At 54.3% G+C, this 25,343-nt stretch overlaps 1 protein-coding gene and 1 non-coding gene across 2 annotated transcripts in view; both read right to left on the bottom strand.

Annotated features, from left to right (window-relative positions):
* Positions 1 to 25,138, bottom strand: part of MYH6 (myosin heavy chain 6) — a 28,190-nt gene extending 3,052 nt beyond the window's left edge. Inside the window, exons 1-33 of the mRNA XM_024997942.2 lie at positions 23,656 to 25,138; positions 23,139 to 23,357; positions 21,802 to 21,945; positions 21,413 to 21,569; positions 21,289 to 21,316; positions 20,904 to 21,015; positions 20,558 to 20,650; positions 19,853 to 19,916; positions 19,483 to 19,581; positions 18,927 to 19,030; positions 18,703 to 18,841; positions 16,917 to 17,185; positions 16,509 to 16,679; positions 15,052 to 15,361; positions 14,062 to 14,132; positions 13,685 to 13,772; positions 13,477 to 13,594; positions 12,988 to 13,111; positions 12,571 to 12,707; positions 10,761 to 11,016; positions 10,372 to 10,614; positions 10,049 to 10,225; positions 9,391 to 9,536; positions 9,054 to 9,144; positions 6,155 to 6,544; positions 5,680 to 5,806; positions 5,470 to 5,588; positions 4,663 to 4,859; positions 3,955 to 4,138; positions 3,613 to 3,778; positions 3,363 to 3,487; positions 1,497 to 1,805; positions 983 to 1,186 (exon numbers count right to left, since the gene is read on the bottom strand). Of these exons, the coding sequence (XP_024853710.1) occupies positions 983 to 1,186; positions 1,497 to 1,805; positions 3,363 to 3,487; positions 3,613 to 3,778; positions 3,955 to 4,138; positions 4,663 to 4,859; positions 5,470 to 5,588; positions 5,680 to 5,806; positions 6,155 to 6,544; positions 9,054 to 9,144; positions 9,391 to 9,536; positions 10,049 to 10,225; positions 10,372 to 10,614; positions 10,761 to 11,016; positions 12,571 to 12,707; positions 12,988 to 13,111; positions 13,477 to 13,594; positions 13,685 to 13,772; positions 14,062 to 14,132; positions 15,052 to 15,361; positions 16,509 to 16,679; positions 16,917 to 17,185; positions 18,703 to 18,841; positions 18,927 to 19,030; positions 19,483 to 19,581; positions 19,853 to 19,916; positions 20,558 to 20,650; positions 20,904 to 21,015; positions 21,289 to 21,316; positions 21,413 to 21,569; positions 21,802 to 21,945; positions 23,139 to 23,339 (5,163 nt within the window). The 5' untranslated portion in view covers positions 23,340 to 23,357; positions 23,656 to 25,138. The remainder of the gene's footprint in view (positions 1 to 982; positions 1,187 to 1,496; positions 1,806 to 3,362; positions 3,488 to 3,612; positions 3,779 to 3,954; positions 4,139 to 4,662; positions 4,860 to 5,469; positions 5,589 to 5,679; positions 5,807 to 6,154; positions 6,545 to 9,053; positions 9,145 to 9,390; positions 9,537 to 10,048; positions 10,226 to 10,371; positions 10,615 to 10,760; positions 11,017 to 12,570; positions 12,708 to 12,987; positions 13,112 to 13,476; positions 13,595 to 13,684; positions 13,773 to 14,061; positions 14,133 to 15,051; positions 15,362 to 16,508; positions 16,680 to 16,916; positions 17,186 to 18,702; positions 18,842 to 18,926; positions 19,031 to 19,482; positions 19,582 to 19,852; positions 19,917 to 20,557; positions 20,651 to 20,903; positions 21,016 to 21,288; positions 21,317 to 21,412; positions 21,570 to 21,801; positions 21,946 to 23,138; positions 23,358 to 23,655) is intronic.
* Positions 4,385 to 4,455, bottom strand: MIR208A (microRNA mir-208a). Its single transcript, NR_030939.1, has one exon. It is a non-coding gene; the product is annotated as a microRNA mir-208a (primary transcript).
* Positions 25,139 to 25,343: the final 205 nt, after the last annotated feature.

The raw sequence follows: 25,343 nt of genomic DNA, 5'->3' as shown, positions 1-25,343 counted from the left end.
GTTGGATGTATATACTTTTGTTACATGATTCTACACCTTTATCCAGAGAAAATTAGAACTAGTCATTTTTTTAAAAAGTCTTGCTTTTAGTATTTTCCTTGTTTTGTACCTGCTTTCTTTTTTTCCAATGAAAATATATGTACTGTAGACATTATGTAAAATGACTCAGCTCTGAAGACTTCAAGCAGGAAAGAGTCTGTAGTTCTACTCCTGAGCTCTTTAGTAACATGTCTACGTAGGGGAATGAAAGGAAATTCCAAGGAATCCCTCCCTGCAGGGAGTTCCAAGAAAAACAGGTACAACTGTTTTAAAAGGACTGTATCCTGGAAGAGATTGTAGTTATAGAAAGAATGTAATGAGGTAAGGAAGAGAGGATGACATCAGTGGGTGATGTCATTCCCATATGTATTAGATTATGGAACGGAATTCCACAGGACAGTGCAATAAGATGGACATAAAAACTCATTGCTGAATATAGCTGAAAACAGTGTATATGGGATTGCAGAAAAATGGTGCTCTGCGGAGAATCTGACTTGCAAATATATGTGTGTGTTAGTCGCTCAGTCGTCCAACTCTTTGTGACCCCATGGACTGTAGCCTTAAAGGCTACTCTGTTCATTAATTGTCCAGGCAAGAATACTGGAGTGGATAGCTATTTCCTTCTCCAAGGGATCTTCCCAACCCAGGGATGGAACCTCGGTCTCCCACATTGCAGTCAGATTCTTTACCGTCTGAGCCACAAGGGAAGCTGTCTTTAAACTCCAAAAGTCCCATTAATAGAGCAAATTGAGGCTGGCTTTTACGTTTAGACCCCTTTCTCAAGGTAGTAGTTCTGCAGCCATGACTGACAGATGTAAGTTGGTCCAAGAGATGAAATAATGTATGATCCTGGCTGGACATACGCTTTCTCTGGGCATCTAGTTCAGAACATTGCCAGACATCCTATCTCTGGCCTTCAGCGGGTTTCCCCTAGCTTCCTCACCTGCGAGTGCAGCAGCTGCACCCGCTCGCTGGTCTCGATCAGCTCCTGCTCCGCCAGCTTCCGGGACCGCTCTGTCTGCTCCACCACGGCCCGCAGCTCCTCCAGCTCGGCCTGCAGCAGGTTGTTACGCCGCTCCACGATGGCGATGTTCTCCTTCAGGTCGTCGTTGGCACGGACCGCGTCGTCCAGCTGGATCTGGGTGTCCTGCCAGGGATGGGGTGATGTGGGAAGGCCCCTACCAGGGCCTCCATTTGGGATCTGATACACCCTTCCCTTTAGTCACAAAGCTCGTGTTAACCTCAGGAGACACGTTCAGGTCTCCAGGCCCACAGGCGGGATTGGTCCAAAACACGCTCCAGGGCCTGATCAGTTCTCCTCCTTCAAGCCTCCAAATCCAGGAGGTTGGTGCTCCCCATGCTCTCGTATTTGTTAGCCCAGGACCCTTTCCTCCGGCCTTCACCATTCCTGTGAGCAACCTGACTTATCCCTCTCTGAGAGCCCTCACTTCTTTTACCTTCAGATGGGCTTGGGCAACTTTCAGGTGCTTCTGGGCCTCTGAGGCTATCCTGTTAGCCTGGCTGAGCTGGATTTCCATCTCGTTGAGGTCGCCCTCCATCTTCTTCTTCACCCGCAGGGCCTCGTTGCGGCTGCGCGTCTCCGCGTCCAGGGAGGTCTGCAGCGAGTCCACCACCCGCAGGTGGTTGCGCTTGGCCTGCTCCATCTCCTCATCCTTCTCTACCAGCTTCCGCTCAATCTCTGCCTTGATCTGGTTGAACTCCAGCTGGGCCCGGAGGATCTTGCCCTCTTCATGCTCCAGGGAGGCCTGGAGGGGAGAGGGACCAAAGTAGGCAGTCAGGGCACAGGGCGTGTCAGGGAGGGAGGCCGAGAGGGTTCAAGGTGTCAGCTGGAGACAGCGAGGCAGGACCTGCATCCCAGGCCATGTGGGTGCTGTGGGGGAGGACATGCTGGATACCCTGGGGTTCCTTCATCAAGGAAATGTTTTGACCTCACAATTGCCAAGATGCTCCAACATTAATATTGCGTGATCCTGACCCATCTAAAATATCATAGAAAAAGGAAGGATTTCTACAACTACAAATTCAAATGTTTCTCTTTGTTTCCCAAGTCCCTCACCCTATAGTGAAAAAAGTCAGAAGCCCCAAATCTCAGGGCTATCCCTGTGCTGTGCTATACTGTCACTGTTGTGTTTGACTCTCTGATCCCATGGACCTTAGCCTACCAGGCTCCTCTGTCCATGGGGATTCTCCAGGCAAGAGTACTGGAGTGGGTTGCCATGCCCGCCTTCAGGGGATCTTTCCAACCCAGGGATTGAACCCAGATCTCCCGCATTGCAGGCAGATTCTTTATCTGAGCCACCAGGGAAGTCCCAGGTTCTTAAAAATGAACAGTAAACAATGGCTAATATATATTGAATTTTTAAGTGCGTTACCTCGTTTAATAATAGTCATGTGTAAAAGATCCAACTAGTCAATCCTAAAGGAAATCAGTCCTGAATATTCATTGGAAGGACTGATGCTGAAGCGGAAACTCCAATACTTTGGCCACCTGATGTGAAGAACTGACTCATTTGAAAAGACCCTGATGCTGGGAGGGATTGGGGGCAGGAGAAGGGGACAACAGGGAATGAGATGGTTGGATGGCATCACCGACTCAATGGACGTGAATTTGAGTAAGCTCTGGGAATTGGTGATGGACAGGGAAGCCTGGCATGCTGCAGTCCATGGGATCGCAAAGAGTTGGACACGACTGAGTGACTGAACTAAAAATCTTATGAGAGTATGAAAGTGTTAGTCACTCAGTCTTGTCCAACTCTTTGTGGCCCTATGAACTGTAGCCCACCAGTCTCCTCTGTCCATGAAAATTTCCAGGCCAGAATACTGGAGTGGGTAGCCATTCCCTTCTCCAGGGGGATCTTCCTAACTCAGGGATCGAGGTACGTACAATTAATGCCATTTTACAGATGAGAAAACTGAGGTACAGAGAGGTTAAGGAACTTGCCCAATGACACAGTGGAGGTCCTCAAGCCAAGTTTCAAACTCAGATCTGTTTGACTCTGGAGCTGACACTCCCACCCCGTGTGAGGAGTTGTTATGATGGCCAGGTTTCAACTTTATAAACCCAGTGGGAAAGAAAAATCCATGATCAAGCTGTGGCATTTTCCTCTGTGCAGACTCTGGCTTTGGAGGTAGTAGTGGGTACTGGGTATATGACTTCGGACTAAGAAAATGATCTCATAGAGTTTGTCTTCGGTCAGCATCACCCCCAGGTGAGGGAGAGTAGGGGGTCAGAGACAGGAGGGTGATGGTAGGTGGGTAGGAGAGGGTCAGAGGCAGGGGTCCAGGCAGAGCCAGGCCCTCACCTCGGCCTCCTCCAGGGCCGACTGCAGCTCCAGCTTTTCCACCTCCAGCTGCTTTCGGACCTTCTCCAGCTCGTGCATATTCTTCCCTCCTTCTCCCAGCTGCTCAGTCAGGTCGGAGATCTCCTCTGTGGGAGGGGCGGGCGGCTCAGTCGGGGGCTGCCTGCTCCAGGGCGGGAAGGCCTCGAGGAGCTGCGGGGCGGTGCCACGTACAGACCCTCCCTGCCCCGCCCCTCCTGGCCCACGCCCGCACCCTGCAGATTCTTGTTCTCGCGCTTGAAGGTCTCCAGATGCTCCAGGGACTCCTCGTAGGCGTTCTTGAGCTTGAAGAGCTCGGTGCTGAGGGAGCGCGCCTCCTTCTGCGAGGACTCCAGCTCCGACTGCGACTCCTCGTACTTTTGCTTCCACTCGGCCAGGATCTGCGGGGACCCAACGGACGGAAGAGGCTCAAGGGGCAGCCCCGGCCCCACCTCCGGGACCCAGGTGCCCCTCCTAGGCCCAGCCTCCCCTAGCCTCAGCCTCCTGGGGGGATGTTCCTGACTCCCTCCTGCCGGCCTGCTCTGTCGCCTGGCTGTGGCCCGCAGCCCGGGCCCACCTTGTCGAAGTTCCTCTGCTTCTTGTCCAGGGCGGCGGCGGCCGCGTTGGAGCGCTCCACGTCCACCATCAGGTCCTCGATCTCGTTCTGCAGGCGGTGCTTGGTCTTCTCCAGCGAGGAGCACTTGGCGTTGACGGCCTCGACGGCCTCCTCGGCGTCCTGCAGCCGCTGGGCCAGCTTCTTCCTGCCCAGGGTGGTTGGGTGTGTGTGTGTGACTCTACCTGGAAACGGTGGTGCCTTGGGACCACCCCTCCCAGAACTGCCAGATGAGAAGAACCAGGCCCCTCCCCACAGCTCCTTGGGATGCTCTGGAAGTCCAGCTTCCAGGGAGCCAAGGCTGCGTGTGAACTGATTCTCCTCCCTACCCGCGGTGGCCTCTGGGTGGCAGTCTCCACCCCTCCCCACCCAGGCTGATCGGCGGTAGCTCCTCTGACCAACAAGCTTTTTGCTCGTCTTATACGTGAGCATCAGGTATAACCCGGGCCAAAAGCTCGCCCGTCACAGGAAGTGAGTTGGGGCCAGCCAGGGGTCACTCAAGAGTGCAGGATCCAGGCTCCCTCCCAAGCACCTCTGTTGCCCACCACATTTCTCCCCACTTCCTGTCTGCCTTTTTAAATCTGCCTCCCACGCCCACTCTGCCTGTCTCCACCAAGGTCCTCTTGCTCCTTCCTCTCTTAGAATTGGGGTGGGGTGCTGCCAGGGACTCACTTGGCCTCCTCCAGCTCCTCGGTCCTCTGGATGGCGTCCGTCTCGTACTTGGTCCTCCACTGGGCCACCTCTGAGTTGGCCTTGGACAGGACGCGCTGTAGCTCGGCCTTGGCCTCAGTCTCCTCCTCGTACTGCTCCCGCAGCAGGTCACAGTCATGCCGGGCCGACTGCAGTGCGTGAGCCAGGGCATTCTTCGCCTGGGAGGGGCGGAACCAGCAAGTGGGCTCAGCTTCTGGGAAGGTGGGAGGGAAGACCCTCTCCCCATTTTTCGGATCTTTTCGTATCTATGACCTTGAATCAAATCCCAGCCTCCTTCAGGGTGAGAGGGCTGGTGGTGTGGAATCTCAACATCATGAGGTACCTTCCCAGTTTGCCCACCTCGTCCCACATAAGAAAGGAGGGGGACTTCCCAGGTGGTCCAGTGGCTAAGACTCTGTGCTTTCCGTGCAGGGGGCCTGGGTTTGACCCCTGGTCTGGAAACTAGATCTACATGCCATAGCTAAGAGTTCACATGCCACAGCTAAAGATTCCACGTGCAAAAAAAAAAAAAAAAAAGATTCCCTATGCCGCAAGTAAAGACGCCTCAACTAAGACCTGGTGCAGCCAAATAAATAAGTTGTTTTTTTTTTTAAGGGACGGAGTGATGTTTGAATGTGGCTTAGCTGAAGAGTAGAAGAACCTGGCCTGAAAGTCTTTCTATTTCGGAGGCCTATCTGTAGTCTCCAGCCTCACTCCAGCCTCCATTCCTGAGGTTGGTTGCCCAGGGTGGCTCTCAGTCCTGTCCACTGCCCACACGGCTGGCCTCACCTTGCCCTCCTCTTCCAGCTGCCTCTTGAGGTCCTCCAGCTGCTGGGTGTAGGACAGCTTCCCTCGGGTCAGCTGGGAGATCAGTGCCTCCTTTTCCTCCAGCTGCCGGGACAGCTCACCTGCAGGTGGGAAGGAGGGTTTGTGGGCTAGGGAGGGGGGCAACTGATGCTCTGCCCCGGGGCAGGCACAGGCCTGGTGAGGGGCACCCACCGTTCTCGGTCTGCAGCTTGGCTCGCTGGGTGGAAAAGTCATTGAGGGAGCGCTGGGCCTCTTCTAGCTTCGCCCGGTACTCATTGGCCTGGTCCTCCAGTGTCCGGGACATCTTCTCCAGGTTGGCCTTCAGACGGTATGGGACACGGGAGAGGTGAATGTGGGAGGGGTTGGGTGGATTGGAGGAAAGATGGGCCAAGGTGGGGGAGGACACAGAGGTGGGGGGATAGGGGAGGCGACGGGCGGGGCTAGAGGGCCACAATCTGAAGAGGGTGCATGAATTAAAGAAGCGAGAGGTGGTGAGGAGATGGAGACGCAGAGGGAGGGCAAGGTGGGTGCAAGGGTGAGACGGAGAGAGACCAGAGGGTGGTGAAGGGAGTGAGAATACGAGCGATGGCAGAGAGACGAAGTGGAGGGAAGGTACCCTGCGAGGCGGTGAGGGAGGAGAGGGTGAGGAGAGGAGAGCCGGGCCCACCTTGGCCTTGATGATCTGCTCCATGTTGGACGTGACGTCGTCCAGCTCCAGCTTGAACTCGCTCTTCTCCTTCTCCAGCTTCTGCTTCACGCGCTGCAGGTTGTCAATCTGCTCGCCCAGCTCAGCCACGCTGTCGGCGTGCTTCTTGCGCAGGGCGGCCGCCGTGGCCTCGTGCTGCAGCGTGGCCTCCTCCAGGTCCCGCCTCATCTTCTGGAACTCAGCCTCGCGCTTCTTGTTCATCTCGATCTGCACGGACGTGGCCCCGCCGGCCTCCTCCAGCCGCTCGCTGATCTCCTCCAGCTCCCGGGACAGGTCTGAGCGCAGCTTCTCCACCTTGGCCCGGGCGGTGCGCTCAGCCTCCAGCTCCTCCTCCAGCTCCTCTATGCGTGCCTAGGCAGGACACGGGGGGCTCAGACCCAGCACCTAGGCCCCTCCATTGGAGCCCCCTCCCAGGGCTCTAGAAGGCTCTTGGCCAAGATGCCCAGGTCCTGCGGAGCAGTGGTTCCCACCAGGGGACATTCTGTGCCCCAGAGGACAGTTGAAAAGGTCTGGAAACATTTTTGATTGTCATGACTTGGAGAGGAGGTGTTGCTACTGGCATTTAGTGGGCAAGGCCAGGGAGGCTGCTAAACATCTGATAACGCATAGACTACCAATAAGAATTTGGGTGAAGCCATACTTTTAAGGCATTTCCTGGAGGGGCATCTCAGACCCAATCTGAGCATCTCTCGCCCTGAATCCTGAGAATCTGTGTTCAGAGAGGGATCTTGAGATCCCCTGAGATCCTGAATCTCAGGAATTCCACAGATTCACTAGACTCTGCTAATGATAAGACAGGAAAGCTGGTGATTGTGTTTTACAAATATTTACAACAAAATGCCTCAATTAAAAATTTTTATAATCTTCTGAGTTAACTACCAAGTTCTAATCAGCCTATTCCTCGAGCTCTGGAGCTTACTGTATTTATGCCCATGGCTGGATTCCAGCTTGATTGTTCCCTTCCAGGCCAGGAGGGTGCTAGCAGGATGCCCTCTTTTGTATCATGTTCCCACCTCATTTTTTTTGGCCTTAGCCTTGGCCCATCTACCTTTTGATCTATTGTCTGACTAGCCAGGAGCAAAAAGGAGGTTTGAAAGTGAAAGTGAAGTTGCTCAGTCGTGTCCGACTCTTTGCGACCCCATGGACTGTAGCCTATCAGGCTCTTCAGTTCATGGAATTTTCCAGGAAAGAGTACTGGAGTGGGTTGCCATTTCCTTCTCCACGGAATCTTCCCGACCCAAGGATCGAACCCAGGTCTCCCGCATTGTGAGCAGACACTTTACCGTCTGAGCCACTAGGGAAGTCCAAAAGAGGGAGGATTGGTGGGGTCCTTTCATCTGTGGTTATGGATGGTGTTGATGGAATGTGTATGTGTAGGGAGTGGGGGCTCCTGGGAGCAGGAGAGACAGGACCACCATACCTCTGCTCCCAGGATGGGGCAAGAGCTTGGACAGGAAGAAGAAGGAGCCACAGTGCATTGCCAAGATCGGGTGAGGATAATACACTGTTGTTCTGGGTCCAAGAGGCTGCCCAAACCTAGGGTAGAAGAACCTGGGGATGCTCTGGCTAAAACCCAGAAGGGGCATCCAAGAAGATGGGAAGTAAGAGCATCACTGAAGGCAGGCCAGCCCCTGAGCAGCCCCCAGAGGAGAGGAGTGGAACTGTGTTCACGTGTCACTTGCCGCCTGGACCCTCAGGCGGAGGGGATATTGGCCCTCTCCACCAGCTGCGATCTCTTCAGGAAATGAGGGGGTCAATAGCTGAGTCCCCTTGGCCTAGGAGTCACTGTGTCCAGATGTGGTCATGCAACTTTGAAATGAGGAAGAGAGTACCTGCCTCCCTTGCCTCCAGGGTTCTTCTGACAAACACAGGACTAAAAGCACATTAAAATTCAGGGTGCATGAAAGGCAAGGGAGACTTTGGCTGTTAATTCAGTCTCCTCCTGCAGAGGGATGAGAAAGCCATGGGCAGACAAAAGAACATCTTCTTGCAAGGGGCTGGCTGACTTCTGTAACCTGAGCTATACTAAAATCACATGTATACATAGCCTCCTGGTTGACAAAGTGGGTTCCTATACAGTATCTCTTCCGGTCCTCTGCAAGGCAGGGGTCATTAGTCCCATTTTACAGATGAGAGGAGAATCTGAGGTGCAGGAGGGGAAGTGACTTGCTCAAGGTCTCAGGAGTTGACTCAAGTGCTCTGTGGGGATTCAGCCCCCGTTAGTGGCAAGGCAAGTACCTGGGAAGAATAAGAACAGAGCTCCCCATGAGAAGGGGCTCCATGAAGGCTTTTCTCACCCCCATGAGGGGAAAGAAGCACCAAAGGAAGGGTTAGAAGAGAACCAAGCCCTACCAATGGTCCCAGGGCAGAAAGGCCACTGGGCTTCCCTGGTGGCTCAGATGGTAAAGAATCTGCCTGCAGTGCAGCAGACCTGGTTTCAATCCCTGGATTGGGAAGATCCCCTGGAGGAGGGCATGGCAACCCACTCCAGTATTCTTGCCGGGAGAATCCCCATGGACAGAGGAGCCTGGCGGGCTACAGTCCATGGGGTCACAAAGAGTTGCACATGACTGAGCGACTAAGCACGAGAAAACCCATTAGGCAGAATATAGCTCAGCAAGAGAAGCTGTTTTAGTTAAGTGTGATCCCCACCCACCTCCCCAGATAGCCCAGATGAAATAAGACATTATTGGTCTAATGGGGGAAGGCTGATGTTCCCAGGTGCCTGGAAGTCAGGGCTCACGGGGCCTCTGGGTAGCTCAGAGTTCTAGATACTGTCTAGAACCCTAAGCAGCTCCTGCAGTCCCAGTTGTCTCACCGCCATTGAGCTTCCCGGTGGCCGCACCCAGAAGAACCTCACCTGGTTTTCCTTCAGTTTCTTCTGCAGCTGAAGGGCCAGTGCCTGCTCATCCTCAATCTTACTGTTTAGCTGATTAATGTCAAACTCCTTCCTGGAGAAGAAGGAGGGGACAGGAGGTTTTCTTTTCTCTGCCCTCATCCTCTCCTCCTGCCTCTGCATGCAAGGACCACTCCTCTCCCTCTGGCCCCCAAGAGTGAAGGCAGGGGAAGGGCTGTGATTGACGTGCTTGCTCCCACTGTGCCCTGGGCAGTCTTGGCCAGAGGCTATGCAGCACCCTGAGCTCTAACCCTCAGGCAAGACACCCCCAGGGCCCCTCCCGGCCTCCATACGCTCCTACTTCTTGAGCTTTTCTTCCAGCTGCAGTTTGTCATTGTCTAGGTCCATGATGCTCTCCTGGGTCAGCTTCAGGTCACCCTCCAGCTTCCGCTTAGCTCGCTCCAGGTCCATGCGTACCTTCTTCTCCTGTTCCAGGGATCCCTCCAGCTGGTGGAGAAAGTAAAAATGAACAGGGTGTAGAAAACCTGAGGTCCACAATACATCCCCCTCTGCTCCCTTCTAAACCCAAAGTCCAGTGGGACTGGAAGTCAAGCCAGCAGAATCATCCCGGCAGAGATGAAGCATTCAGAGACCCAGCCTAGTGAAGAACTGTAGAAAGAAAGGGGCTTTCACAGGTGGCTCAGTGGTATAGAATTCGCCTGCAATGCAGGAGCTGCAGGTTCAATCCCTGGGTCAGAAAGATCCCCTGGAGGAGGGCACGGCAACTCACTCCAGTATTCTTGCCTGGAGAATCTCATGGACAAGAGGAGCCTAGTGGGTTACTGTCCATAGGGTCACAAAGAGTCAGACACAACTGAAGTGACTTAGCATGGACAGCAAGAAAAGGGCCCCGGGTGGGATGGAAATTAGTTTTAGGGATTGAAAACCCCTTGCCATTGGCGTTGCCTGCAAAATCCTGACCTGAGAGAGACAAAGGAAGCATGGTTGTTCCTACTCACATCATCCACCTGCTGCTCCAACTTGACTTTAGACTTGGTCAGGGTGTTGACCTTGTCCTCCTCAGCCTGAAGGTCATCCAGGGCCTGCTGGTGGGCCTCTTGCAGAGCTTTCTTCTCCTTGGTCAGCTTGGCAATGATCTCATCCAGCCCAGCCATCTCCTCTGTCAGGTTCTTCACCTGTTGACCAAGAACCCCATCCCCTCTAGGGTCAGACATCACCAACCTGGAGACATCTATGGAGACCTCCAAAGCCAAGGGCCAGGACCACACTCAGGTCCGAGGATCCTGAGACTTGGTCTGGATTCAAAGGGAGCTGCCCTCACCTTGTTCTCTGTTGCATGCTTCTCCTTCTCCACCTTGGCCAGTGTCAGCTCCAGGTCATCAATGTCCTTCTTGAGCTCAGAGCATTCATCTTCCAGCTTGCGCTTCTTGGCAGTGAGCTCAGCGTTCATCTCCTCCTCGTCCTCCAACCTCTCAGTCATCTCCTTCACCTTTGCCTCCAGCTGGATCTTGTTCTTGATCAGCTGGTCACAGCGCTCTTCCGCATCATTCAGGTTGTCTTGTTCCTGAGAGAAGAGGACAGAGAGGAGAGCTGGTGATGAAACAGAGGAGAGATCCAGAGCCTTAAAGAGAGCTGAAGCTTGGAGACTCATAGTCCCTGATGATGAGATGGGTTAGGATCCAGGGGAGGGGGAAAGAGAGATGGTCTTACCGCCTGCACTTGGAGCTGCAGGTCGTTCTTCTCCTGCAGCAGGGACACCATCTTCTCCTCCAGCTCCTTGCGCCGAGCCTCCGATTTCTCCAGTGTCTCTTTGATGCGCCCAAACTCCTCCTTCATGTTGGCCATCTCCTTCTCAGTCTCTGCGCTCTTCAGCAGTGGTTTGATCTTGAAATAGAGCTTCATCCAGGGCCAGTTCTTGACCCCCATGAAGGCCCGAATATTCCACTGGATTACCAGCAGGGCATCCCTGGCAAAGGAGCACGGAGGCAGGGAGCCGCACTGTGAAGGAGCACTTTCCAGTCATGGGGCCAGCTGCACTGGGATCCCAGCACATCTGAACAAGTGTGTGGGCACCTGAGGGCAGGAACCTGCTCTGGCAGGCTTGATAGGCAACCCCACCCCAACATTACCACACTGAACATGGAGTTGTCTATAAATGTTTATTAATTGATCAATTCAACAAAAGGGCAGTTTATATCTTCCTTTCTGGGGTAGTAGTAGCTATGGAAGCGACCAATTATAGCACCTCTACTGTGTTCAGTGTTTCTAATCTCCTAAGAACCTCAAATATGTTAAGAATATAGTATTTTCCATTTAAGAATGTATATAATGTATGTGTAAGTTATGAAGAATGAAGCAAAATGATTTATCTATGAACTCATCACCCAGACAAGAAGTAGAGCATTGCCTTCATTGATTCTACTAGTAGACTACACTCCATCCCCTTTCCGGTCCTTTCACCAGAAGTAGTCACTACCTTGAATCTTGTGTTTTTCATTTCCTAACTCTTTCAAAAATATTTAAACCATATGTGTATGTATTTTTAAACAATGTGTGTGTGTGCTCAGTCACTTCCAACTCTTTGCGACCCCATGGATTGTAGCTTGCCAGGCTCCTCTGTCCATGGAATTTTCCAGGTAAGAATACTGAAGTGGGTTTCCATTTCCTCCTATGAGGTATCTTCCCAACCCAGGGAACTTCCCTGGATTGGTGGGTCTCCTGTGCACCTCCTGCATTGCAGGAGGATGCTATTTTAAAATTATTACTGAGTTTTATAAAAATTGCATCACACTATATGTATCCTTCTGTGACTTGCTTCTGTTAACCCAGCAGTATGATTTTAAGGCTCAAATTTGTACCATGTAGTTATAGTCCCCTCCTTTTCATTACTTGATAATATTCCCCAAATAAGTATGCTACTGTTTACCCGTTCTCCTGCAGATGAAAATTCAAATTGTTTCCAGATCTTTGCCATTTTGACCAATGCTGCTATAAAGATTCATTTTTGTCTCATGTTGTGAACACATGCAGGTATTTCTTTGTGGGAATGCACTCAGGAGTGGAAAGCGATGTAACTGTTCAGCTTTCAAAGAAAATGATAAATTGTTTTCCAAAGAGATTGCACACATTTCCCTGGTGGCTCAGACAGTAAAGATTCTGCCTGCAATGTGAGAGACCCCAGTTTGATCCCTGGATCCAGAAGATTGCCTGGAGAAGAAAATGGCAACCCACTCCAGTATTCTTGCCTGGAAAATCCTATGGATGGAGGAGCCTGGCAGGCTACAGTCTAGTGTTTTAAAATGGTATCTCACTGGAGTTTTAATTTTCATTTCCTACAGGGAATTTTCTTTTTTTAAAAAGAACTCAAAATGAGACCCAGACTGGTCAAGTCACTTGTCCAGACCAGCTAGTAAGTGATGGAGCCAGGATTGAACTTAGGTCTTTCAGCCCACACCTCTGGGCTCTGCTTGTCTACCTCTTACATTTCTGAGAGTGTGTCTCCCTTTCCCTCCAGCCTCACCTGCGCTCCAGGATCTTCTTGAACTCAATGCGCATGAGCTGACCCCGGGCTTGGGCCTGGATGCGGGTGATGATGCGGCTCAGCCTCTCGTCCCGCATCTCCTCCAGCAGCCCCAGCAGCCCCGCCTTGAAGAACACCTGGGGGCAAGGGGTAGAGCCAAGGGGGCCACAGCCTCAGAGAAGGGTAGCCAAGGTGGAGGGAGAGTGTGGGAGACCCTGGCTGAGCTTCCCAGGGCCCCATCACCTGCATACCCTAGACCTGGGAGTGAAATGTGAAAAACAAGACAGAAAAGAAGCTGGGTCCCAACTCTTGGTTGACACGGGAAGCCAGGAGTCAGGGTCTGCCTTCCGAACTCAGCTGTTCCACTCAGTGTGGCTGGGTATCCTACACCTCCACCCTAAGGGCCTCCAGACTCACCTTGGTGTGGCCGAACTTGTACTGGTTGTGGTCAATGTCCAGGGAGCCCAGCAGCTTCTCTGTCCCTTTCCTGCTATCAATGAACTGACCCTCGGGGATGGCCGCTGGGTTCAGGATGCGATACCTGGAAGGAGGTGCCTGGAGTTACCCACGTTCTGCACTGATTTGCTCTGCCCACAGAATCAAGGGGCTTCCCTGGTGGCTCAGACAGTAAAGAATCTGCCTGGAATGCTGGGGACCTGGGTTCGATCCCTGGGTCGGGAAGATCCCCTAGAGAAGGGAATGGCTACCCGTTCCAGTATTCTTGCCTGAAGAATTCCACGGACAGAGGAGACTGGCAGGCTACAGTCCGTGGGGTTACAAAGAATCAGACACAACTGAACGACTAACACTTTGTCACAGAATCTGAGACCAGCTGCAGACTCCTCTCCCCACAAGGCTGCCCAGGGTTTCTCTGTTCCCTGAGCCCTGTGGCACCCCAGTACCCACCTCTGCCTGAAGTCCCCGTAGAGGATGCGGTTGGGGAAGCCCTTCCTGCAGATGCGGATGCCCTCCAGCACGCCGTTGCAGCGCAGCTGGTGCATGACCAGGGGGTTGTCCATCACGCCTGCAGCAGGAAGGGAGAGGCAGGGGGTCAGCCTCAGGACAAGTGGATGCCAAATGCCCTCTCCAGACTAGAGCCTTGTGTGTCGCTCACCGGGAGCCTTCCGTTCATTGGGGATGATGCAGCGCACAAAGTGAGGATGAGTGGTCCTCAGGTTGGTCATCAGCTTGTTCAGATTCTCCTGGAGGCAGATGAGAAGTGGAGGTCAGGAGCCACAGTGACCATCCCTTTAGTCCTGACCCCGGGCCCTAGACAACCTGTCACCAGAGCCCTCTAAGGGATTGGGAGGTGATATATAACTTATGATGTGAATTCAGGCTTGTGTAGAATTTACATGCCAAAAACAACGACATAACTCTAGCTTCTTTTCTCCCCAGACTCAGAGCATCAGGTTAAGGGTGGTGCAGACAAAATGCTCTGGGCTGGGTCTGCCCACCACAGGTCTGTTGGTATCTCTGGGCCCTTCTTACCCGGTGGAGGGCTGACACTGTCTGAAATGATGAACCCTTTTTCTTGCCTCCTTTGCCTTTACTGCTGTCCCCTAGTAACAAGAGAAGGAATGATGAACCAGGGCTTGAAATCGGAGACCCTTTGAGCAGGGGCAGGGCTCTGCTGCTCACTAGCTGTGTGACTTTGGACAATTTATCTCCAAGTCTCCATTTTCCCACGAGGAGGAGAGTCATTCCCTTTAAATGGTATAGAGAGGATTAGAAAAGATCAAAGTTTCATGCTGCCTCTCCACTGTTTGGCACACAGTAGGTCTTGAAATAACATTAGTGCTTTCTCCTCCCTCTCTCTTCTAACCTCCCACACCATGCTTACATTTTTCCACTTTCTTCTTGTATTTTACCCTCCTCATTTCAATCCACACCCTTTCTCTTCCTTCTCTGAAGGGGAGGCTCATTTGTTCTACCGTACATTCACTGAAGCTCTACACATTCACTGCGGCCTCCTGCAGAGGATGGTTCTATGCCAGGCCTGCTGCAGTGATGCGGGTGCCTCTGGCACCGATCTTCAGTTGCTCTGAGTCTTGAAGAGGCGCAGAACACGTATACCAACATCCATAACCCAGAGGGGAAAATCACACTCCCACAGAAACGGCACAGATGGGCTGCTGTGGGCTCTCTTGATGTCCCCCTCTTATGGCTCCCTCCTGCCTTTATTTTCTTAATTTTAAAAAAGTATATATATATATATATTAAAATTTGGTTGTGCCAGTCTCAGTTGCGGCATGTGGGCTCTTTAGCCGCAGCACGTGAACTCTTAGTTGAGGCATGCGGTATCTAGTTTCCTGACCAGGGATCGAACTCCCAACCCCGCCATTGGGAGCTTGAAGTCTTAGTCACTGGACCACCAGGGAACTCTCCCTCCTGCCTTTGGAATCACGTGCTTTGAAGCAGTGGGCCCCTGGCCCCTTGCACCTCCAGAACTGCTCTGGCGGTGGAGGGCTGCCCTCTTACCGACATCAGCGGAGGCATACGAGGAAAAGAGCGTGGCCATGAGCTTGAGGGAAGACTTCTGGTACAAGCCCACCACCGTCTCGTTGAGCGGGTCTTTGTTCTTCTCCAGCCAGCCTATGATGTTGTAGTCCACCGTGCCGGCGTAGTGGATCAGGGAGAAGTGAGCTTCTGGCTTCCCCTTGATGTTGCGTGGCTTCTGGAAGTTGTTGGACTTGCCCAGGTGGTTGTCGTACAGCTTGGCCTTGAAGGTCATGTCGGTGGCCTTGGGGAACATGCACTCCTCCTCCAGGATGGACATGATGCCCATGGGCTGAGGGGGGGGAGGAGAGCGTTACTGGACGCATCCCCAGGCTTGCAGAATCCCACACCCCGATTGAGGAGAAATTGCAGCTGTGTATCTGGCAAGCCATAGAGAGCCCGTGCTGCCACCTCATGTCCTGGTACAGGAAGCCAACATTCCTGACGTTAACCTAAATCTGAGTACGTTCAGATCTGGCCTAGGGAACCTCTTCCTGCCCCAGTGGCCCCAAAGAAGAGCCCTGTACTCCCAGTCCCTACCCCCAGGGCTCACAGCACAGCCCCTTCTTCCTGGATGTCCCTGCCCCAGAGCGGGATGAGGACAGGACAGAAGGGATGGGAGGCGCCAGACTGCAGGGCAGGGCAGGCCAGGCCAGACCTGTGCCTGTATGTCAGGGAACGGTGTTCCAAGGAATGGTTAGAGGGATTCAGGTTCTGCACGATGTCCTGCACTTCAGAAAGTGTAGCAGTTTTTGACTTTTCCTGGGACAGGGATCCTACTGAGAATTTGGTGAACCCCAAGATTTCCTCCCCAGAATTTGTGTACACACATACTTGTGTATGCACCACGCCCCACCAGTCCACACATATTTTTCCATACAATCTCAGGGGAATCCGAGGCCTCCAGAAGAGCAGGGCCCTGGATCACTAGGCAAAGCTTGTGGGGGGAGGCCCCTATTTCTGACTGGTCGTGGCTGGGCTGGGGGACCATCAGTTGCTGTGGGCTCTGCCTCCCTCCGCAAAGGCTCACTGAAAGCAAGTCAGGACAAGGAGTGTCCTCTGAGGAAGCTCCATAGACAAGAGGGCCTGAAGACAGGCTTATCCTCAGCCAACTGGAAGAGTATAGGAAGCCAATGTGTCTAGTTTCAGCCTAGGTCCTTTCCACGAATGATGCTTCTCATGGGGCGTCAGAGCGGCTAGGAGTCTCCTCCTTCACTGCATCTCTCTCTTCAGGTCCACCATATGGGACAAAGTCCTGGGTGCTGGGAGAGAAGGAAAGGCTGGACCTGTGTATGCCCACAGTGTCACAGTGAGGGGAAGCAGGGCCTGGAGGGAGGCTGGGGGATCTGGGGACTAGTTTCCTGGGTGTAGAGGGATAGGGCTGCCACTTCGTCTGGGATGGCAGGTGCAGGGACTGGGTGGAGGGGCCAAGGCAGCACCTTCTCGATGAGGTCGATGCAGGCCTGCAGGTCCATGCCGAAGTCGATGAACTCCCACTCGATGCCCTCCTTCTTGTACTCCTCCTGCTCCAGCACGAACATGTGGTGGTTGAAGAACTGCTGCAGCTTCTCGTTGGTGAAGTTGATACAGAGCTGCTCGAAGCTGTTGAACTGCAGGGTGGGGACGGGGAGGAGTGGATCAGGCAGGCAGGGGTCTGTGGCCCGAGGGGTCGGCCCAGGGCTGCGTCCAGCCAGGCAACAGGGAGGGAGCACCCCCTGAAGATACATGGCTGTCTCCACCCCTGGGGAGCCTTCCCCGGGGCTGGCCTGTAGTTGGCTTGGCCAGCGGTGGCTGCCTGTGTGAACCAGTGAGTTCCCGTTCTCCCGGGCCTGGGGCTCCCCACTCACATCAAAGATCTCGAAGCCGGCGATGTCCAGGACGCCTATGAAGTACTGGCGAGGCTGCCTGGTCTCCAGAGTGGCGTTGATCCGCGTCACCATCCAGTTGAACATCTTCTCGTACACCGCCTTGCCCAGCGCCCCGATGGAGTAGTACACCTGCTGGACATTCTGCCCCTTGGTGACGTACTCGTTGCCCACCTTCACCCGAGGGTGGCACAGCCCCTTGAGCAGGTCGGCTGAGTTCAGCCCCATGAGGTAGGCGGACTTGTCAGCATCTGGTGGAGAAAGAAGGGGATAAACAAGCACTTTCCATAGACTGTCCTTCACTGCTCAGGGCCACTAGGTCCTAACCCTCTCATTAAACAGCTGCAAACTGAGGCCTGAAGGGCACAGGGCTTGCCGTGGTGACACAGCCATTGTGTGCCTGAGGCCCCTCCGTAACCCTCCATAACTGTGGCTGATGATGTCCTCTGCTCCTTGCTGTCTTTGTCCCCAGTCCCAGGATCTAGCCCAGGACTGGGCATGCTCTACAGTGAATCTATGTGTCCATCAAATTGACTCGCTGGGAAATCAGGGTTCCTAACAGTGTGTGGGTCAGCCCACCAACCCTCAGCTCTCCAAATGTGCTATCCAGCATACGAACTCTATTTGTGTGTGTGTGTGCATGCTCAGTTGTGTCTGACTCTTTGCAACCCTATGGACTGTAGCCCACCAGGCTCCTCTGTCCATGGGAGTTTTCAGGCAAGAATACTGGAGTGGGTTGCCATTCCTCCTCCAGGGGATCTTCCCAACCAAGGGATCGAAGCTGCAGCTCCTGTGTCTCCTGCACTGGCAGGTGGATTCTTTACCACTGAACCACCTGGAAAGCCCCATGATCTCTATTTAGAGGAGACTTGCTTGGTTTAATTTTGAGAGTTTTTATGATAACTGGTGACATGCTATTGTGAAACTCAGGTTTGGCACTTGATCTAGATAGATACAGAGAAGGGATCCTTGAAGGTAGGTCAAGAGGAATATTCTCAGGCATTTCTCCAGCCCTGTTTACACCTTCACATCTACTTCTCAAGGGATTCTCGAATCAGCTTCAGAGGGAGCTGGGAAGGGCTACTGCTCCATTCCACTGAGGCGGAAGCTGAGACCCAGTGATGTGGGTGATGTGCCAATGCCCAGAGCTGTGTCCTGACCCCTGGCCTCCTGTCTCCCAGCAGAATATGGCAGGGAGCCTGTGGGGAGCTCTCCTGAGGGCTGGGCACTCTCACATACACACTGCCTTAGTGACGGGGATACTCAGAACTCAGGTCCGTGCTTTCCTGGGCCTGGCGGAGTCTTGGGCACAGGAGGAAATCTCTCCATTTCACTTCTGCTCGGTGCAGCTGGGGTTGAGAAACTAGCGGGACTGTGAGGTGCCTCCTGTCTTCCCACTTCTCCCATGTCTCTGCCCTCGCCCACCCATAAGCCTCAGGTCCTCTGGGATCCAGCCTGTTTGGGATGGAGGGTGGTGTCTGGCTAGGTTATAATAGAACAGAAAGCCTCGAGTCTAGATCAGGTGGGGAGAGCCCACCATGGGAAAAGGCACCACCTTCCGACCACCTGCTTCTGCTTTGGGTTTCCTCCCACTTTCTGTATTGTGGTCCTAACATTGCTGCTGTGAATGCTGCTCCTTAAGAATCACTGAAAGGCACCCCATTTGGACATGGCATGGAGGAAACTCTGCCCCCAGAGTGCTGTCCCTGCACGAGAGGCAGACACGCTGCCCCCCAGGCCTTCTCAGCCTGCCCTCCTGTCCTCGAACCTTCCGTGCCGTCCGGCTCCGCCTGTTCCTCCCGCTGCTTCTGCTTGAACTTCATGTTTCCGTAGTGCATGATGGCGCCTGTCAGCTTGTAGACACCGGCTTTCTCCTCAGGAGTGAAGCCCAGCACATCGAAGGCGTTCTGGGGCAGGGCGAGAGACTCATAGTGGGTGATGGGGCGGGTGGCCCAGGAGCCCCCGGAGCCCTCCCACTGCCTCCTCACTCACATCTGTGGCCATGAGCTCCTCAGAGTCGTCGATGGAGGGCACGGACACCTCCCCCTGAGACACGAAGGCGTAGTCGTAGGGGTTGTTGGTGACCAGCAGCATGTCTGTCCAGGCGAGGGGCAGGGCCAGGGACAAGGGGACAGGAGTGGGGCGCAGTGGGGGAAGGGGTGGGGAGAAGGGAGGAGCGGGAGCAGGTAGAGAGGAGGACAGTCAGCAAAGGCCAAGGGAAGGATCCAGAAGAAAAGGAAAAGTGGGTGATGGGGACATGGGGAGAGAGGATGGTGGGGGGTGACAGGTGGAAGAGGGGGAGACAAATGCAGAGGAGAAGGAGAAAAGAAGTAAAGGGGAGGAGAAAGAAGACAAGGAAGGGTGTGAATAGGAGGCAAGAGTTGACACAGGTGGGTCCAAGGTGGAGGAAGAGAAAGGTACCGGGCAGATGGAGGGAGGGGACAGGTGAGCAGGGGGGCGGGGCGGGTGAGGAGGAGGAGGGGTCTGCCCTGCACTGCTGGGCTTGCGGGGGGTGCCAGGGGCAGCAGGGACCTCTGACGGGGCTCACCCAACAGCTCTGGCTTCTTGTTGGACAGGATCTGGTAGAAGATGTGGTAGTTCCTCTCAGCCTTCAGCTGGAAGATCACCCGGGACTTCTCCAGGAGATCTGGAGTAGGAGAGGCGGGGGGAGGGCAGGTGGGAAGGAAGAGAACCAATCAGCGAAAGGGTGGAGGTCAGGGGAGAAAGGCTGTCATGACAAGTGGAGAGAGACAGGGGAAGACTGGGTTTAAAGAGAAAAGAATGATAAAGCCGGGAGACTTTATCTAAAGTCAGAGACAGGAGATGGAGGGGAAATGTCGACAGAAGATGGCACCCAGCGAGGAGTGAAGGCAGAGGTGAAGGACTCGAGGAGGGGTCCAGGCTCCCTGCATACTCACAGGTCTCTATGTCTGCAGAAGCCAGCTTTCCAGTGGCTCCAAAGTGGATCCTGATGAATTTTCCCTGGGGGTAGATGGGACAAAGAGTGAGGGAGGGGGCTAGAAGAGACAGATGGAAATCCTGGACCTCAGTGCAATCCAGAATGCCCTGGATGGTTTTGGAAATGTAAATGATTTCCCTGGAGCCCCAGTTTAGTACCATAAACAAAATAGAATGCATCCTGTTTGTGCCTCTGATATGCTCTCACATCATCCTCCCAATAACCAGCAAGGTAGAGACTACTACCTCGGTCTCACAGATGAAGGACCTGGGGCTCAGAGAGGGTTGGGAACTTGCTAGACAGATGGAAGGCTGGGGAATTGGCTCAAAAGCCCTGCTGTCCTCCTTCCAGCTCTTCCACTTACAGCGTGGAAGAGCTTTGGGAACAGTCATAAAAAAAATATAGAATGTGACCCAAGTCAGCCCGATGACTTGGTTCTGCAACGAACAGCTCTGGTGGCTCTGGGTCTCTTTTCTTGAGTTCTCAGAACTCAGGGGCCAGGTTGAGTAGGGAGGGTTTGAGTGTGCATGTGTGTTACTTGATATCCCAAAACCAAATGCAGGATGGTCAGCCACGTGTGGAGACTGTTGGCAAAACGGCACCTCCACCCCCTTTTTTCATCAATGCTGCATGAAGCCTGTGGGCAGTGGTCAGGTGCACTCACGAAGCGGGAGGAGTTGTCATTCCTGACGGTCTTGGCGTTGCCGAAGGCCTCCAGGGCGGGGTTGGCCTGGATGATCTGGTCCTCCAGGGTGCCCTGCAGAGGGGGCAGAGCGTGGGGCTTCACCTCCAGGTGGTGCTGGGGAGGGTGGGGGTGGAGTGGGATGGACTGCTGGTGGTCTGCAGCTCGAGAGGGCCATATTCAGACCTCAGAGCATGTCTCCTGCCGGGAAGGTCTCGGGCACTGGGCTCAGGGATGCTGTCTGCACTGTTCCCCAGGGCAGGGCTAGGGGTCATCTGGTCAGCCTGCCCCCTAACCCCCTCTCTTGAGCCTGCAGCCCACCTCGTACCTTGTTTGCATTGACATTGTCCTTCTTGCCACGGTCACCTATGGCTGCGATGCTGGCAAAGTACTGGATGACACGTTTTGTGTTCACAGTCTTCCCTGCCCCGGATTCTCCACTGGAGGCAACAGGGACCCATCAGAACCCAGATTCCCAGTTTTCCATTTGAAGCTCAACACTGCACCCTCTTCCCTCAGAGTACCAGCCATCGAATCTCCTCCCCCAGGGCCTAGCTCCTTGCAGAATCTGCCCATCACCGTAGGTCACTCTGGCTCTCCTCAGAGAGCCCAGCTCCTGGCAACCACAGCCTTCAACCATCTCTAGCACCCCAGGAATCAGCCTCGGCCTCCCCCACACCAGGCCCCTCTGTGGATGGGTGCTGCTCACTCACGTGATGAGGATGGACTGGTTTTCCCGATCTGGAAGAGAAAAGAGGAGAGGCAGAGGGGTCAGGGCTCAGGGCCTCAGTCTATGGTGTCGGGCTGAGGGGCCACATGTCAGGGCCGCCAGCCCACCTGTCAGCATGTACTGGTAGGCGTTGTCGGAGATGGAAAAGATGTGGGGAGGAGCCTCGCTCCTCTTCTTGCCCCGGTAGGCGGCCACCACCTCGGCATTGTACACGGGCAGCCACTTGTAGGGGTTGACGGTGACGCAGAAGAGGCCTGAGTAGGTCTGAAACGAGAGACAGGGCAGTCACGAGAAGTTGGAGGGGAGAGCCTGGGATGGGCGTGGTGCTAGGCAGAGGCGTCCCTGGTTATGCCAGCTGGCTCCTGTCTTCCTGCAGCTAACCAGGGATTGGGAGGGAGCAGAGGGAGAGTTCCAGTCCCCTCCCCTTGAGAAAGTTGCCCTGGCCGACTTTGGACCCCGTGCAGAAGACTCCCCGCCGTGTGTAGGGCGCACTCACATAGATCATCCAGGCTGCGTATCGCTCTTTGAGGTTGAAAAGCACAGCAGGCTCGTGCAGGAAGGTCAGCATGGCCATGTCCTCGATCTTGTCGAACTTGGGCGGGTTCTGCTGCAACACCTCGTCCTCCTTCACGGTCACCGTCTGTGGAGGCGAGGGGCAGTAGGACAGACATTTCTTCCAGGACCCTCTCTAGACTTGCCCACTTACCTCCTCCCAGAACACAGGCTGTGACCTGGCCTTGTTCCCCTGGCTCTTTTCTCATAGTGCCTGGGCCCTACCCCATAGCTTCCTATGACGCCAGATAATTTACCTTCCTGCTCTCTGTCCCTTCTTATGGATTGCCCTAGAGTCCCTGTGTCTTGCCAGTTCCCCAGACTCTGCCCATGAGCATCACCTTTCAGTCCCTCCCTGAGGGTCTGGGGGCAGAAGCTCTCTGATCTTACCCTGACTCTTGGGGGCATGCTTGAGGGCATCAATTGCTAAGGGCAAACCTTGCTGCTGCTGGAGAAACATCTCACCCATCTACTCTACACTCTTCACTGGTCACTGTCAAATGGTTTGACTGCCACTGGCCAGTTTGTCATGCCCTTGCATCATGAGATCCTGTGAGTAGGTATTCCAGCACTTTTTTTACAGTGGAGCAAATGATCAATGATTTGTCAGTATATGGTGGCTGCTAGTGGCAGAGTTGGGGTCATAGTTAAAGTCCCCAGTGGTTGTGGCCTGTTACTGCACACCTCAAGGGGACGAGACAGTCAGCCAGTGTAGACAGTCGGACTCGTAGACAGTCAGTCTACCGGGCACACGGTTCAGAGCCACTGCTGTTGACTGGTGGCAGTTCTCACAGCTGGCATGAGGGACCAGGGGCTGTGGGCTTCTGAGTGCTAGTCGTCAGCCCTGGACTGAGCATTCTGCTCAAGAGTTCCTGCTTTGTGTTCATCTGTAAATTTGCTCTTGGTATGGTTGGGGCGCGCTGGGGAGAGTTGGTCCGTGGAGAAAACTAAGGCACAGAGTGGAGGGATGCAGGTTTGAGAAGGGAGCTTCATTTGATGCGGTCTGTGCCCTCTTTAGCTACATAACCCATCTGGGGAGGAAACCAGCTGAGGTTCCCTGCCTGCAGCATCCTCCCTGGCAAGGGGTGGGCATCCCTGGGGTGGCCTTGTTACACTTGCTCAGATCCAACAAGAATGGTCAGTTCTCACTCAGATGCTGGGCCACTTGAGGGGAGATCGTCCTGAGCCCCCGCTGGCTTTGGCTCTTTTCTAGAGCCCCTCAGCTGCCACTGCACGTGGCTCCACCCCTGCACCCACCACCCTGTGCTGTGTCCCACGCACCTTGCCAGTCTCTGTCTCGGCAGTGATCTTGCCTCCCTCCCGTGACAGGATCTTGGCCTTGACAAACTCCTCCTTGTCATCTGGCACGAAGCACTCGGTGCGGATGTCGAAAGGCCGTGTCTGGGCCTCCAGTCGCTCCCTCTCTGACTTGCGGAGGTACTGGGCTGCCGCCCCAAAATCGGCCATCTGGGCATCGGTCATCTTGTCGTTCCTCTGCGGCTGAGACAGGAGGGCCCGGGCCTCAGTGGTGGCCTTGCCCTCTGCAGTCCCCATTCCCTGCCCCATCTCCTCACCACCTGGGTCCTGTCACTCCCACCTCCCCAGCTGAGAAGCACCTGGCCTGCCTCCAGCCCTCTCTCGTCCTCTGATATGAGGCTGAAGGGAAATCTGTGAGGGGTTTGCGTGGGGTGGAACGGACTGGAGATTGCTAAGGCAAGGTGCTGAGCCACTCAGAGGAGAGACAGGGTCCCCTGGTCCAGCAACCTGGCTTCCAGGAGAAAATTGGGGTGATTCTCACCTGGTGACCTCTTCACAGAGAATCCTGAAGACCCTGGACCATGAGCCACAGAGGTACAGCCGGGCAGAGAGAAGAAGAGACAAGGAGAATGAAGAACAAGGGAGGCAGCCCATGGGGAGAAGTAACCTGCGAGTCTCAAGCCAGAGAGTCAACCGAGCAGGACAGACTTGAAAGGGGCAGTCAGGGGCAGGTGAGAGGCAGAGAGACAGGAAAGAAAGGATGCAGAGTTGGTAAAAGTGCAAGGAGTGGGGTGTGGAATCTGCGTTTGAAACAGAGAGATGCAAGGAGATTAGAACACACAGCCAAGAGGGGCAGGAAGAGAGACAGACCAGGAAGTGTGATAGTGACACGTGCTGACAAAAACCAAGAGGAAAAATAAAACTGAGCCACCCGTGGCCGATTCATGTTGATGTATGGCAAGAACCACCACAATATTGTAACCATCCTCCCTTTGAAAAAAAAAAACAAAAAACTGGACTGCAAGAGGGAAGCCATCCAAGGAAGGACAAAGGGGAAGAAAGCGTACGGAAGAGACGAAAGCCGGGGAGGCCATGCCGGTAGAAGAAAAGAGGGTTCTGGTTTTCCCCTGGGAACCTCCCCTCCGTCGGGGGCAACTTCCCAGGGCTGGAGCAAGAACCCTTGGGCCTCTGACTGATCTCAGCCCATTCCCTTTGAGATGGGGGCTCCCACCCTGAGCCCCGTACTTACCTGGTTCAGAGGAGTGTCAGTCTGTCCTTGGAGCGCGCTCCTTTATATTTTGCTGCCCCCACCCCCTGCCTAAATTTGGAGTCCTTCCGGAGGGACCCTCCCTTCCACCTCTCTCTCCTCCCAGCCCCTCCTCCCTTGATCCCTTGGCTCTGGAGGTGACAAGAGGACACCCGGGGCCTCCAGATTTGCCCATGAAAGGTCTGTTGCCCCAGCCCCTCTGGCTCCAGGGCCTTTTTTTAGTCCTTGGGCACATTCCTCCCCTCCAAAGGACTGATGGGCAGATAGTGGTAAGACAGGACTTCTCACACCACCTCCCCGCCGCCCCCTCATCAAGCCCTTACCTTGGTTATTTTTAATCTGAAGGGGGAGTTGAGCACACGGGGTGAGGGCCACCTTCTCCTGCAGACCAGAGGCTTGTCCCCTGTCTCCCAGCTACAGGCTCCCCTCCTCCTTTCCTCCCTGGCCTGTCCTCACATGGCCCCAGGCTGGGAGCAACTCCCCACCCTCTCTGGACCTGGAGCCCCATGGTGCTGGGGCCTGGCAGCTGGAGCCAGGATGCCCAGGGAGGGGCTCCACTGCCCGGGTCCTTGACTCAGTTTCCCTTTGTCAGGAAAAGAATTTCGTGCTGCCCTCTCTGTGTGTTCCCCTGTCTGCAGGCAGGTGTCCTCCTGGGAACGTGAGGTTGCATTACATTAGGGACACACCCGGAGCCCCCAGCCCCTCCCCGACGCTCCTGATACAGTGGCCACTGTCTGACCTGTCAAGCAGAAGACGGAGTTCCCCCATGCCACCATGGCAGATGTGCACGCAGACCCGCAGTCCAGCAATCTACTGTCCAGACTTGACCACCACGGGTCCATGCCCAGTCTTAACACACACATGAGGGTTTTCCACACTTACATACTCCAGTTTGCAGATTTTCCTCTGCATTGTTTTGCACACCCAAACACACATTTGCACATAGAAGCTTTTACCCTTCA

Source organism: Bos taurus, chromosome 10 (assembly GCF_002263795.3).
Source record: "Bos taurus isolate L1 Dominette 01449 registration number 42190680 breed Hereford chromosome 10, ARS-UCD2.0, whole genome shotgun sequence".
Lineage (NCBI taxonomy): Eukaryota > Metazoa > Chordata > Mammalia > Artiodactyla > Bovidae > Bos > Bos taurus.
This window is presented reverse-complemented; position numbering and strand designations above follow the sequence as displayed.